The following is a 12,706-nucleotide window of genomic DNA, read 5'->3' on the forward strand; positions in this document are numbered from 1 at the left end:
GTAGTGGTCCGTTTCCACGTCTTACTATCCATGGTAGCGGATAAGACACACCTAACCAAACCAACATGGCGGTCATCCTCCTCAAAATGATCTATGAGCTCACCCTCATCTCTCGAGTACTCAACAGCATCTACAACCTGATTCTCATAATCAGGCAGATCATCAGTCTCACACTCTAAAGCTAAAGCTTGATGGGGACAACATGCAGCAATATGACCTCTAGCATGGCAATGATGACACTGCACAGATGATCTACTAGCTTGAAGAATACTGTGTCTACTAGAGCGAACAACATGATGTGACTCTAGTTGCTTTGCAGAACTTTCTCTAGGGGTAGACTGAGGGATGGTAGGCCTCGGGTGAGGAAAGAATTTGGATTGACGTGACTCACTCACTTGAGATGAGGACCTACAAAAGCTCTTAAGGTACCTTTTAATGGTAGGCATTTTCTGATAGGCTGTCCTTAAAGACACTGGAGAGAACAACTTAACCTCTCGCCTGACATCCTCCTCTATTCCATTCACAAATCTTGCTACAGTGTGATGTTTGACCTCAACAACATCACTTCTAAGCATCAGTTCCTCAAATCGATCAATGTAGCTAGCTACAGCAGTGGTTTGTTTATGGTTCAACAACTCACCGAACAATTGCTCTTAAAGGAAGGAAGGAAGTATGTACTTTTCTTTCAATTGTTGTCTTATCACTTCCCACCGTGTCGTAGGAGGTTCACTGAACCGTAGGTTTGTTGTACAGTTTGCCAATATTTGTTCGCCGGTCCTACAAGTTTCATCTTAGCAAACCGAAGTTTATCCTCACCTTATATACGAGACCAATTAAAGAAATCCTCCATCTCTAGTACCCAGTCTAGAAAGGAGCTTGGGTCGAGTTTCCCATCATAAGCACGCACATCCACCTTAACTTTTTTGTAACATCTCCATTGTCTTCCCAACCTTGCCTAGGGGAATGTGGAGCATGCCTAGGTGTCACAGTCCCACATCCGATGTGTATTAGGGAGATATTGGGCTTATAAGGAGGATTTGGGTTTCAACTAAGTAAGACGCCATTTATAGGACAAATCCGTGAGGCTAGTGGGCCAAAGCGGACAATACCTCACTGGAGTTGGGTTTAGGACAGTTACATTTGGTGTTAGAGCCACCCTGAGGGTACTATCATGTGAGTGGATCCTATGTAGAGGTGTAAGCTGCTTTAATGAGGACGTCAGAGATAGGGTGAGAGAGTTTGTCACGGTCTCACATCGGATGTGTGTAAGGGAGGTGTTGCGGTTTGTTTGGTGGAAAAGGTGCTTGAATTTCAGGGACATCACTGTTATTTTCTGGGAAATTTTTGGCAGTACTAGAGTGTTTGAATTTCTGGAAATTCTGACTTCAAATGGCTGTGTGTTGATCGTGGTGTGCTGTGATGCCAATTTGATGTAGGACGGGTATTAGAACTTATATATACAGATAGAATTGAGAGAAGAAGAAGAAGAAGAAGAAGAAGAGGAAATACTAAAATATGGTGCTGAATGGGCGGCCTAGGGGGTATAGGTGGTGTCCCGCAATCATTTGATTATTATTATGCATTAGCTAAGGCCAAAACTTAGACTAGTGATGAAGATTAACAATAAAACCACCACATTTTGAGCAACTGAAAACCCTAATTCAAAAATACCAAGACATTGCCAAATACTGAATGCAGAATCATGGAACACACCTTGCGCTGATTTTGTAATGGGAATGCCACAAAACTACATGGTCAAAGGGGAAGCATAACAATTGCACGGGAAGGCATTGAACAAGGACCATGATTGGAATTTCCCCAAATCTGAAAGAAATGAGGGTCACATGTTATGTACATGACCTTGTTTTGACAAGAACGAGCTTAGTCAGCTCTCGTGAGGTCTGAAATGACGCTAATTTTTTTTCCTGTATTGGGACAACATAGTTTCAATCCTTAATTGGAACTTTTGGAAGTTGAAATCTTGAAATGATACTTGGGTCAAAGTCTAGGTCCTTGAGGTAATGTTTAGAGCTTGGATTTTGGGGTTTGATTTATATTTGTGTGGATTTGGAAGAGACATAATACAATTTACTCCTGTGTTTTGTTCAAATCCTCTTACATTCAAATCCAAGATTTGAATTTCATGCTCCCTCAAATGCAGAATAAAGGTATTTTGGCACTAGAAATTTGCATAATTTTTTCACACCATTTCATGACTTGCAAGAGAAGAAGGGGACACAGGATGGAGACACAGAACAGGGACAACAAATCCTGGCTCATCTAAGGAGGGTGTGGAAATACCAATCTGGATGGGGAAGAATGTATTTTTATGCCCTAGTACAGTGGCAACAAATTAAAAATACTGTATACTTTTTAATGATTATGGTTCCTGTGTATATGATCCAAACACATAAATGTAAACTATCCCCAATGACGTCCCCTAATATTTCAAGTATCATGACACTTGGGCCCTGGTTTTTTGCATTTAATTTCCTTTGAATGGAGCCTGGGCTTTCATGGTCTAAAATTCAATGCTGGCCTTGTTTGATAAACCTATGTGCTAAATCTGAATGAGAGATCTTCCCTCATTCAGTAAGAAGTCCACTCAGGGGCCCTATTGAACATTTTCACCCCTAAAAATTGTAGAAGTTTCATACACTCCAGGACACGCTTCTTATATCCCGCACCCTAACACACATTCAATGGTTATTTACCAAATGACATCCAGATGTAGAGACTGTTCCGGTTATATTCAAAACCCAGTTTTTAGATTGAAAATTGCATTTAGTATTCAGCACTGGATGCTTAATTTTATCAAGCACCCTCATACCCCCTTTATTTAAATCACTCAAGTTAGGAAATAGAAATCAGTTGGCATTCCTATGCTAAATCACTCAAGTTAGGAAATGAAAATGAAAATTTCCAAATAACATGGCTGATGGCACGATTTTAGGCTATGAGAGTGGCAAAGTATTATCAATTTGTTGTTCCTTTGGTAGCTTATCTTGTGACCGATAATGCTTATATATAATCCCCTTCTAAAAACCTTTTTGCTGTTTGGCTTGCATGTCTTTTCAAAGTAATTATGCCTGAGAGAGAGTCACAACTGCAGTCAGAGCCAGAAATAAATATTTCATATATTTCAATAGATTGATTGGAAATTGAGTTGCTATGGCTTGCATCAGTAAGTGAATTTGCTGTTCAGATTACTTATCATGCTGAACAATTCTTTTGCATTGAGAGAAACTCATGACCTCATTATGCAATTGCATCTGTTAGTAAATATATATATATATAATGAAACTTTAGCCTACTGATATAAAAATATTATTTACATCCATCTGAAAATGGTCTCTACTAGTATTTATAGCCATCCGACTTATTTCAGATAATTTTGTGCGTCTCCCCTCCTGTTCCCAGAAAATATCTTTGTTACCTTGAAAATCTTTTTAACATGACTACCCTTCCCAAAGTGGGGAGCCTTGTGGCTTGGGGACACTTCCTTTTTACCTCAAAAAGCTTTTCAGTGCTGTTGCTGTTGGTGTACTCTTAAGTTTTTCTGCTTCAACCAGCCAAAGAGGAAAACAATTTTATATGTTCTGTAATGCCCTTGTTCTTCTGTTGTTTTAGATTCACTTTGTGCTTCTCATTAGTCGACAAGGAAAAGTGAGGTTGACGAAATGGTATTCACCATATTCCCAGAAGGAAAGAACTAAGGTATACCTACATTGGTATTATTATTACTGACATAATCATTTTTACGTCTCTTATTTGTGTTACTCTTTATTTCTTAGAGTGCAGAAATGTTACATCTAGGTTGATAGACACAATTATGTCTTCTATGAGTTTTGATATTGATAATGAGCAGCTGCGTATAATCCCATTAAAAGTGCTTTTCCAGGCTCTTTACATCTTGCCTTCTGGCATTGCCAGATAAATAATGCTTTACAAGATTTTTTGGTTAAAGAAAGTTGGCTGACGATTTGTAGAACTAAAACTCTGTCATTGTACAGCTATGGATGTATATATGGGTATCAAATATTCTCATAGAGGAAATCAATGCAGCTTGACTCATAATTAACATAAGGATTTCCTAAAAGTGATCTGCATTTACTAAATTGTTCAAATTTTCACTGTCCGTTTTCACATTTTGTACAGGTAATTCGAGAGCTTAGTGGTGTCATTCTCACACGAGGCCCAAAGCTCTGCAACTTTGTGGAATGGAGGGGGTACAAAGTTGTTTATAAAAGGTACGATGTGATTTTCAATCTCCTGGTTCCAAGATCTATATTGCGACCAGGGTTTTATATGCAACAATCATTCTTAAAGATGCATAACTGTTTGCATTTCTGTGGGGTTCATCTTCAGATATGCCAGCCTATATTTCTGCATGTGCATTGATCAAGATGACAACGAATTGGAGATCCTTGAAATAATTCACCATTATGTTGAGATACTGGACCGCTATTTTGGCAGTGTAAGCCTACTCAACCTTGAAGCAATTAAGTCTAGTAAGCAAGTCAATATATATTATCATAAATTAGTCTCTAATGATCATTTTCTCTGCTTGCTTATCAGGTGTGTGAGCTGGACTTGATCTTTAATTTCCATAAGGTATTTTCTGGAATTGCTTCATGTTTTTTAATCCTAATTTCTGATCCTGATTAATTCCTAGAAGCAACTTTTTTTTTTTTTAAATGTTAAATAGCAGCGCTAGACTGGTCAAATGGTAAAAAGGATTCATAGATGGCCATATATTGTTGGGATTTAGTCATCTTAAAAGGAAAATCGTCCATTGAGTGGGACTTTTATTTTGTTAGGATACTGCTGAATTCAACAGTTCACAAGGACAATTCATTCCTTGTACCACTGTTTGTCCTATGTTTGTGGAATGTGGACCTTCTAATGAAAAACAAAAAGGTGGATCATGGATAGACCCGCGTTTGAGACTGATTCAGAAGAATTGGATTGAGGAATTACAATGCTCTCAGCCCTGCAGATTTGGGCATAACTAGGATTATGTTTATGCAGGGGTTTGTTTTTAATTTTTGTCTATGTTTTTTTTTTTAAAATTTAATTAGTTAAGGAGTTTATTTCAGTCATAGTAGGAGGAATATAGAGAAATTGAGAAAAGATTAAACTTGATGGTCAAGAAATTAATAACACTAGTAGATTTCTATACCTTGGGTTTATTATATAAGCTAAAAGAGAAGTTGGAGATGTAATACATAATGTTGAAGCAAGTTGGGTAAAATGCATAAGTGCTTTGGGTGTGCTATGTGATTGTAGAACATCTTTGCAGTTAAAAGGAAAGTTCTATTGAACGGTTGTAGCTTGTAAGACCAGCTATGCTATATGGATCAGAATGTTGGGTAACAAAGAAACATGTTGGAAAAGTAAAAGTTGCTGAAATGAGAATGTTAAGGTGGATAAGTCGTATAATGTTAAAAGATGACTCAAGGAAGGAATATATTTGCAGTAAGTTAGGCTTAGCTCCTGTCGAAGATAAGATAAAGGAGGAGTGACTTAGATGGTTTGAGCATCTACAATATAGGAGTGATAAGGAGTGAGCGAATTGCTGTGAGGTGTTGTAGAAGGGGAAGAGGTAGACCTAAAATAACTTGGAATCATATAGTGAATTAGGATTTCGAAAGTCACGGAATTATCCCAAGAAGGGGGGGGGGGTGAATTGGGTTATTAAAATTTTTCTTTTAATTCTTTTAATGAATTCTTAACCTCTTGTTAATTTAACAATCACACAACAAAAACTTAATCGAATAATCAATCCACAAACCAATATTCAATTAATCAAATAACCAATCAACAACTAAACCAATTAACCACAAAATACCAAATCAAGATATGATATGCAGCTCTCTAGTAATTTTCAGCTTTTGCAAGAACCCAACGTATTTGTTTGTAGCCCTGTATATATAAATAAAATTTGCTTGCTCTCTCTCAACTAAGATTTCCGCAAACAATTAAACAACGTACTCCCTTTGGGTTTCCGCAAAAGTTTAATCAAACGTACTTTCTTAAGTTAAGAGTCTTCTTAATCTCGGTTTTTAATTTCAGCAACTTGTGCTTTGCATACACACCACACAATATATATAAATGCTGAAAGTAAAGAGAAGGGTAAGAGTGAGACCGAGATTTTTACGAGGTTCGGCTTATCCTTAGCCTACGTCCTCGCCTTAGGCCAATACCACCTAAGGATTCTACTATAGTACTCCTTTCTGGGCGGAGCAAACCTTTACAAATCCCTTCTTAAGGGTAGAGCCCCCTCTCCAAGCGATATCCCATGCTTGGTCTAATGATCCAAACAATTCTTGAATCGTCAAAGAACTACAAAATAAGAACAAGTATTGGTGTACAAAGATACTCTTACAATAGAGCTGATTAGTACAAGTTAGAGCACTAATATACTTCAAATCAAATATCAAATAGACAATATGAAGCTCAAGAATGAATATCACTGGAGGTTCTTTCAAAGAAATTGAGAAACTCAGTAGCAAATTAAGAACTGTAGGCTTTTGATCAGCAGAATATCAGTAGTATTCTTCATCAAGAGTTTGAGCAAGAGAGAGTTTAAGAAGAGTTTGGAATTTCAATGCTTGAATGCTGATTATAATGATCGGTGTGTTGAATTCCTTGGGTTTAGGGAGTATATAGAGTTTTTAGAAAGTGATTCCTTGTTTCCCATGTTACTTGGAGTGTCTCTCAAGTTTTTACAACGTTTAGATTTGTAAAAACTTATTTTAAGAGTTTTCCCGTTGCTGTTTATAATTTAAATTCTCCGCAGGTCAGTCGATTGCGTCACTCGATTGGGCCTGTTCTATATGGGGTCAGTCGACTGGATCCATTCTGTCTGTCCAGAAATTAAATGAAATAATTGTTAGTCGACTGGGCTTTCTAGTCAGTCAGCTGGACAACCAATTTTTCACAACTTTCATATTTTCACTACTTTGAACCCTTGATTTTTGAAAAATTCAAATGTGACTTTAAAAATCATTTTCCAGGGTTTTCAAAAATTGGTCTCTAAGTCTATATTGTATCCTAAAGAGCTTCATATACCTATATTAATATTGAATAAAGTACTTACATATGACTTCTTAAACATAGACACTTTAAGCACCAAGTATTCATGCTTTTTCCATTTCTTGAGGTCCATCTTGACTTCATGTCTTTCTTTGAAACTAATCTACAGTGTCCATTTCTCTCCAATGCTTTAATATCCGGAAAGCTTTCATTTGATTGACGTTAAGTGTAAGCTTTCTTCTTTGATAAGACTTGTGAGCATTTTGAATCTCTAATCCTCAAACATTATCACTTTAACCAATACATGCTAAATTTCCTTGATTTGTTATCATCAAAATAAGATTTGTAAGTCTTGTTAGACCAACAGATTTAATAACTATGAATGTGCTGAAGGAAAGTGCCGACGATCGTGTAAATTGGCGGAAAAGGATTTCATCTAGCCAACCTGACCTAGTCGAACTTAAGGCTTGGTTTGTTTTTGTTGTTATCATTAAGGGTTCATTTGTAATTTTATTTATTTTAGTTTTTCTATTTAGATTAGTAGGTTGCATTTTAGGTGGGATTTTTTTTTTGTGAAATAGAATTGAGAAGTTAACTCGAGGCACACCCCCCCTCCCCAGCCACCCCCCAAAAAAATAAATAATTTGTATTTCCTTCTTCATCCTTCCTCTCTGTCTCTCCCTTACCCGCTCTTGATGCTGCATCATTTGGTATCAGAGTGCAAATTCTCTCTTTCTTTTGCTTCTGACTTGCACACCTTCATTCATGTTTAATCTTTTCTTCTTCTTCTGTTCTTCCCCTTACGCTTATCTTCCATATTCTTCCTTTCCATCACCAAACAGTGGCAGGTCTAATTATTAACCCCCAAAAAACAATCAACTGATCACAATCCCTTTAGTTCGAGCTAAAATCAGTCATCCTCTCATTCCTGTGAAATTTCGGTAAAAAAAGAAAAATCCAAATTTCCAAACTTCTTCAATTTTCCCCTGGCACTCTTCATTCTCAAATTTCAGTATCCATCAAATCATCAAAAATATGAATAAAAAAATTTTGCCTTCAAAACTGTTGCAGTTCCCTTTTTCATTCATTTTCTCAAGCTACCATCACCCAAAATCTCCAGTTCCATTGCAATCACAGATCACCAACCAGCTGGAATCTGATGCACTGGCACTCTTTGCCAGAAACTCTGCTGTTCTTGGTGGTTCATCTTGCCAGAGTTTTCAGGACAAAGCAACGCCCTTGTTGGAATCCCCATCCATCAATTTCCTAAATGGCCAAATATTGTCACTGGAAAATGTCAAGAAGCATTGCGTGCACCGGATGCTGCAAGTGGAGTGTGAAACAGGTTTGACCCTTGTTTTCAGTTTTTTTTTTTTTTTGGTTTTTCTTCCTGCCTCTTATTACATATTCATTTAAATGAAAAAACCCAGCTGCCATATCCTCAATATTCTCTTCCACTAGGTCCTTTCTGCTCTCTTATAATAGAAAAAGCCATTTTTTAAATAATAAATCTCGACTTCTTTTTTAAAACAATTCAGCCCCATTAATTTGATGTCAAATGATCCTGTCTCCTCTTTTTCTCTTCCTGTATGTAATCCAGCCGACAACTTTATCTTAGCTGCCTTGCAGGTGCCATGGCATCAAAAGACTTGCCACTTCATCATTCTGGTCCAACAGTAAACTGCCCCTGAATTTTGTGCTGATAGCCTCCAGGTTCCCTTCTTCTTTGTGAGTTTGTGTGTTCTTGTTCTTGTTCTTATGTATATATATATATATATTTGGAAAAGGAAATAATTGCTGTCATACTTTGATGCACTATCAAGCCTTTTCATCCCTTTCGTAAGTGTGGAGAAAGTGTTTGCAAAATCATCATTAATGGAAGGTGCCATGTGAATGTGGTGGTTTCTAGAATGGTGTTACTTGTATGCAGCTTCATCCAGAACCAGACCCACAACCTTATGAGATATCTTGGGTTGATAACACCACTTACATGTCTCTGAATGGGTGACTATTTTAACAATGTTTGGCGTGATATCATACCCATGACTATTTTAGTGACTCAAGGGCATGAGAACACATCTCTTTCACAATAGTGATGAGAATAATTTAATGCCTGCCCTACGTATCAACATAGAAAAAAATCTGGCAGTATTGATAATGTCAGGTTACTGAACTTGAAGTGTACATGCTTGTAGAGATCCAATCTTCAATACATTCCTATTTTTGTATTTGTGGCTTCCGATGTGCTTGTTGGTGTCAATTCTCAATTCAACTGTTCTTTCTTCGGTGCTTGCATCACTCCTAGGATTGACTTTCGAAAGAGTCCAACTTCATCACTTCTTGTTTTTGATCCTCCAACATTTCAAAACTCGAACCCAATTTTTTTCCCCAATTGGGGGGGATATTTGTTGCCCAACAAGAAGCTGGACCACTGGTAGACCCTTGTTGCAGACTTGTTCAAAAGACTTGGATTAAGGAAATAGTGAGGTGTTGCAATATATTTAGGAGTAATTAATTAGGATTATGTTTCTGTGAGGTGTTGCAGGAAGTTTTTTCCCGGTAACATGAGCCACCCTTTTTCCCCAGTTGTATCTCCTTGTCTCTTCTTCCTTCTTCATCTTCTCTCTTTCTCTTTTTGATGCTACATCACCTTCACCAGCGTTTATTAAATAAAAGGATTGAAGGTGGTGAAGTAGGTGAAATCTTGGCTGTTCAAAGGTCCATGCTTACTCCTCCAGCCGCAAATGGTGAAGATTGGTTGCAAAAGAACATTTTTTGCTCATGCTGCACATTAGGGGGAAACTTTGCAACTTAATAGTTGATAGTGACAGCATTGAGAATCTAATAGCGCAAGAAGTGGTGGGCAGTTGAAACTCAAGAATGAGAAACGCCTGCGGCCCTATCATATCTTTTGGTTCAATGAAGGAAATGAGGTGCTTGTCTTCAAGAAGTTCGGTAAGTTTTTCAATTGGCAATTTATTTAGATATTCAGTTTGGTGCAATATGGTGCCAATTAATGCTTGTGATAATTTACTTGGTTAGCCGTGGCAATATGACCAAAGGACTGTTCATCATGGTAATATGAACACTTATTGTTTCTATTGGAATGGTAAAAGGATGGTGCTAAGACCAATAAACGAGGATAGAGAGTCAAAATTCTGACTCCTGGATGATAAGCAATTTTGATTTCTAGTCATGTGGAAAGAAAAACCTGACCAGGGGAAGTCCTAGATAAGCAAACTGGAGGTAGAGGTGATGTCAAGATGGGTGAACCATTAAAGATGGCAACTCACATAGATGTAGAGGTGAGTTTCTTCTAACAAGTGCTGAATGATGCACCAGTGAAGCATAGTTAATTACTTAATATTGTTAGTTGCTGTAATATTAGTAGTTTTTGTTATCTAGGTATCATTATAGGGTCTAGTTAAAGTTGTGTCATTTCCTAGGTCCATCTAGATTTCCAGAGTTCATTAATAAGGTTTTTGCCTAGAAAGTTACAAACAGCTGCAGTCAAGAATAATAATTTATCCAATCACATTTAATGTGCAAGTCTCTTATATTTATGTTAGCTCAGATCAGTGATGCAGAATTTTTCTTTCTATTTTGCTCCTCAGTTATGATATGCTCAGAATTTTTATGAGATCTGTAAGTGTGGATTGAGGATTCACAGGTTGGCAACTTCCATACCATCCACCACTGCATTTCTGCTTTAGAGGTTTTCTTTGTCACTGAATGTTGTTGAGATCAATTCTAATATTGTCAGACTTCTAGTCTCACACTTTTTGCACCCCACATGGTCATTATTTTTTATTGCTTCCCCACCCCCACCCCCAAAGGGAAAAAAAACGTAAAAAGTTTCTCCACACACCTGCACTGGGGGAAGGGAGTAGAGGAGTATTGTAGATTCTTAAAATGTTCTGACAGGATAAATACTTGACAGGCTTATTACATATTGGACGAGCTTTTGATTGCAGGCGAGTTGCAAGAATCAAGCAAGAAAACAGTTGCACGACTGATAGCTGCTCAGGTTATTATTATTATTATTATTGAAGCACTTAGCTACGATTATGATGTAATAGTTAATGGCTGCTCAGTCATTTGCGTAATATTATTATAATTACAGTATTCAGATATGATTGCTTATTATTTATTGTTATTACTGTAGTTAGCTTATGATTATTATTGTAGTAGTAATGTGCTTATTTTTTACGAGATTATGGCATTGAAGTGCTTGGGGCTTGAGTTGCAGGATTCATTGGTAGAGACTGCAAAGGAGCAGGCCAGTTCGATTAGCAATATGATTGCACAGGCCACCAAATAAATTTGTGACGAGCACCCCCTTATAAACATTTGTTTGTCTTTTGAGTTGTGGGAGCAGCATCGTGTACCAAGTACCAGTGACTAAATCTCGTTGCTGCTGCTTCACTGCTGTGGTTCTGAACCCTTTTCGTTTTGTATTATTATATTACTATTGTGGGAATCAAAACAACTTGAAAAATGTATCCATTCTTCGAGGATGGTCAAAATTATTTGGATAGCATGTTGTATTGAAGGTCCTTTGTGGTGATACAAAGTCATCATAGCATTGTGTTTTGACCATTTTTTCAGGATTCTGGTTTTTGAATGGTTCAACACTTGAAATTCATACATTCTTGGCTGCTGTAATGCCCATTGCCTCATTAGCTACCATCCCTGGAGGTTTTTGTTTTCTTCTGGTTACAAGCTAGTATGCTTAAAAATGGACTTTGCCCTATTTATGTGCGTGTTTGTATCCATTCATTCTCTCTTAAATCTTGGCACTGGAATAATAATATATAAATATAAAATACTGAGATCTTAGCAGTGTATTTTGGAGGAGAAAGATTTTATTTATTCACTAGTGTTTTTTCCCTACTTTCAAGTTGGCTTTATAATTGAAGGGGGAAAGTGAAACAATAATAAACATTTCTTTCAAGTCGACCAATTTTATTTTATTTTTTGAAAAAGAAAAATTCCAATCCTAGCTTCTCCTTAGGTATAAACTGATGAATAATGAACATGGATTTCGTTTGGACCATGCAAAACACGTCAGAAAAAAAGAAAGAAGGAAAGAAAGATTCAAATATATATATATATATATATATATGTATATATATATACATTTCTTTCATGTCGACCAATTTTTTTTTATTTTTTTAAAAATAAAAATTCCAATTCTAGCTTCTCCTTAGGTATAAAGTGATGAATAATGAACATGGATTTCGTTTGGACCATGCAAAACACATAAGAAAAAAAGAAAGAAGGAAAGAAAGATTCAAATATATATATATTTAGTTCTGAAGAAAAACAGGAATGAAAATATAATATGCAATGAATGGAAAAAAAAAAAAAGTTTTTGCGCACTATCAATATTTGATTTATTTAAATTTTTAATTATAATAAAAAAATTAACTACATTTAATATAGAAGAAAGTTTTAGTAAAAAAAAATTTTCTTTGCAGTGTGAAATTAACATATTATGAGTATTAGATGAAAATTGTGTGACACATGATACGTGTTGAAAAATGTGAAATATAATGACGTGTATTTTTTGAGAAAATATTAAAATGAGAATGATTGATGAGAAATTTATATGCGAGTAGAAATTTGCGTGAAAAATGAGTTTGTACAAATGACTGATATAAGTATT

The 12,706-nt window shown here is 36.4% G+C and overlaps 1 protein-coding gene across 3 annotated transcripts in view; it reads left to right on the plus strand.

Moving 5' to 3' along the window:
• LOC131161370 (AP-1 complex subunit sigma-2) overlaps window positions 1-11,637 on the plus strand; it is a 31,150-nt gene extending 19,513 nt beyond the window's left edge. For 2 of the 3 annotated variants that reach the window (XM_058117092.1, XM_058117093.1), the window contains exons 3-8: window positions 3,631-3,717; window positions 4,159-4,250; window positions 4,369-4,477; window positions 4,579-4,614; window positions 10,979-11,065; window positions 11,288-11,637. In XM_058117092.1, the coding sequence (XP_057973075.1) occupies window positions 3,631-3,717; window positions 4,159-4,250; window positions 4,369-4,477; window positions 4,579-4,614; window positions 10,979-11,065; window positions 11,288-11,359 (483 nt within the window). In that variant the 3' untranslated portion in view covers window positions 11,360-11,637. Of the gene's footprint in view, window positions 1-3,630; window positions 3,718-4,158; window positions 4,251-4,368; window positions 4,478-4,578; window positions 4,615-10,978; window positions 11,215-11,287 lie in introns of those variants that run through there. The other variant, XM_058117091.1, reaches the window with a different exon arrangement.
• The last annotated feature ends 1,069 nt before the right edge of the window (window positions 11,638-12,706 follow it).

The sequence above is a fragment of the Malania oleifera genome, chromosome 8 (assembly GCF_029873635.1).
Source record: "Malania oleifera isolate guangnan ecotype guangnan chromosome 8, ASM2987363v1, whole genome shotgun sequence".
In the NCBI taxonomy this organism is placed as follows: Eukaryota; Viridiplantae; Streptophyta; class Magnoliopsida; order Santalales; family Ximeniaceae; genus Malania; species Malania oleifera.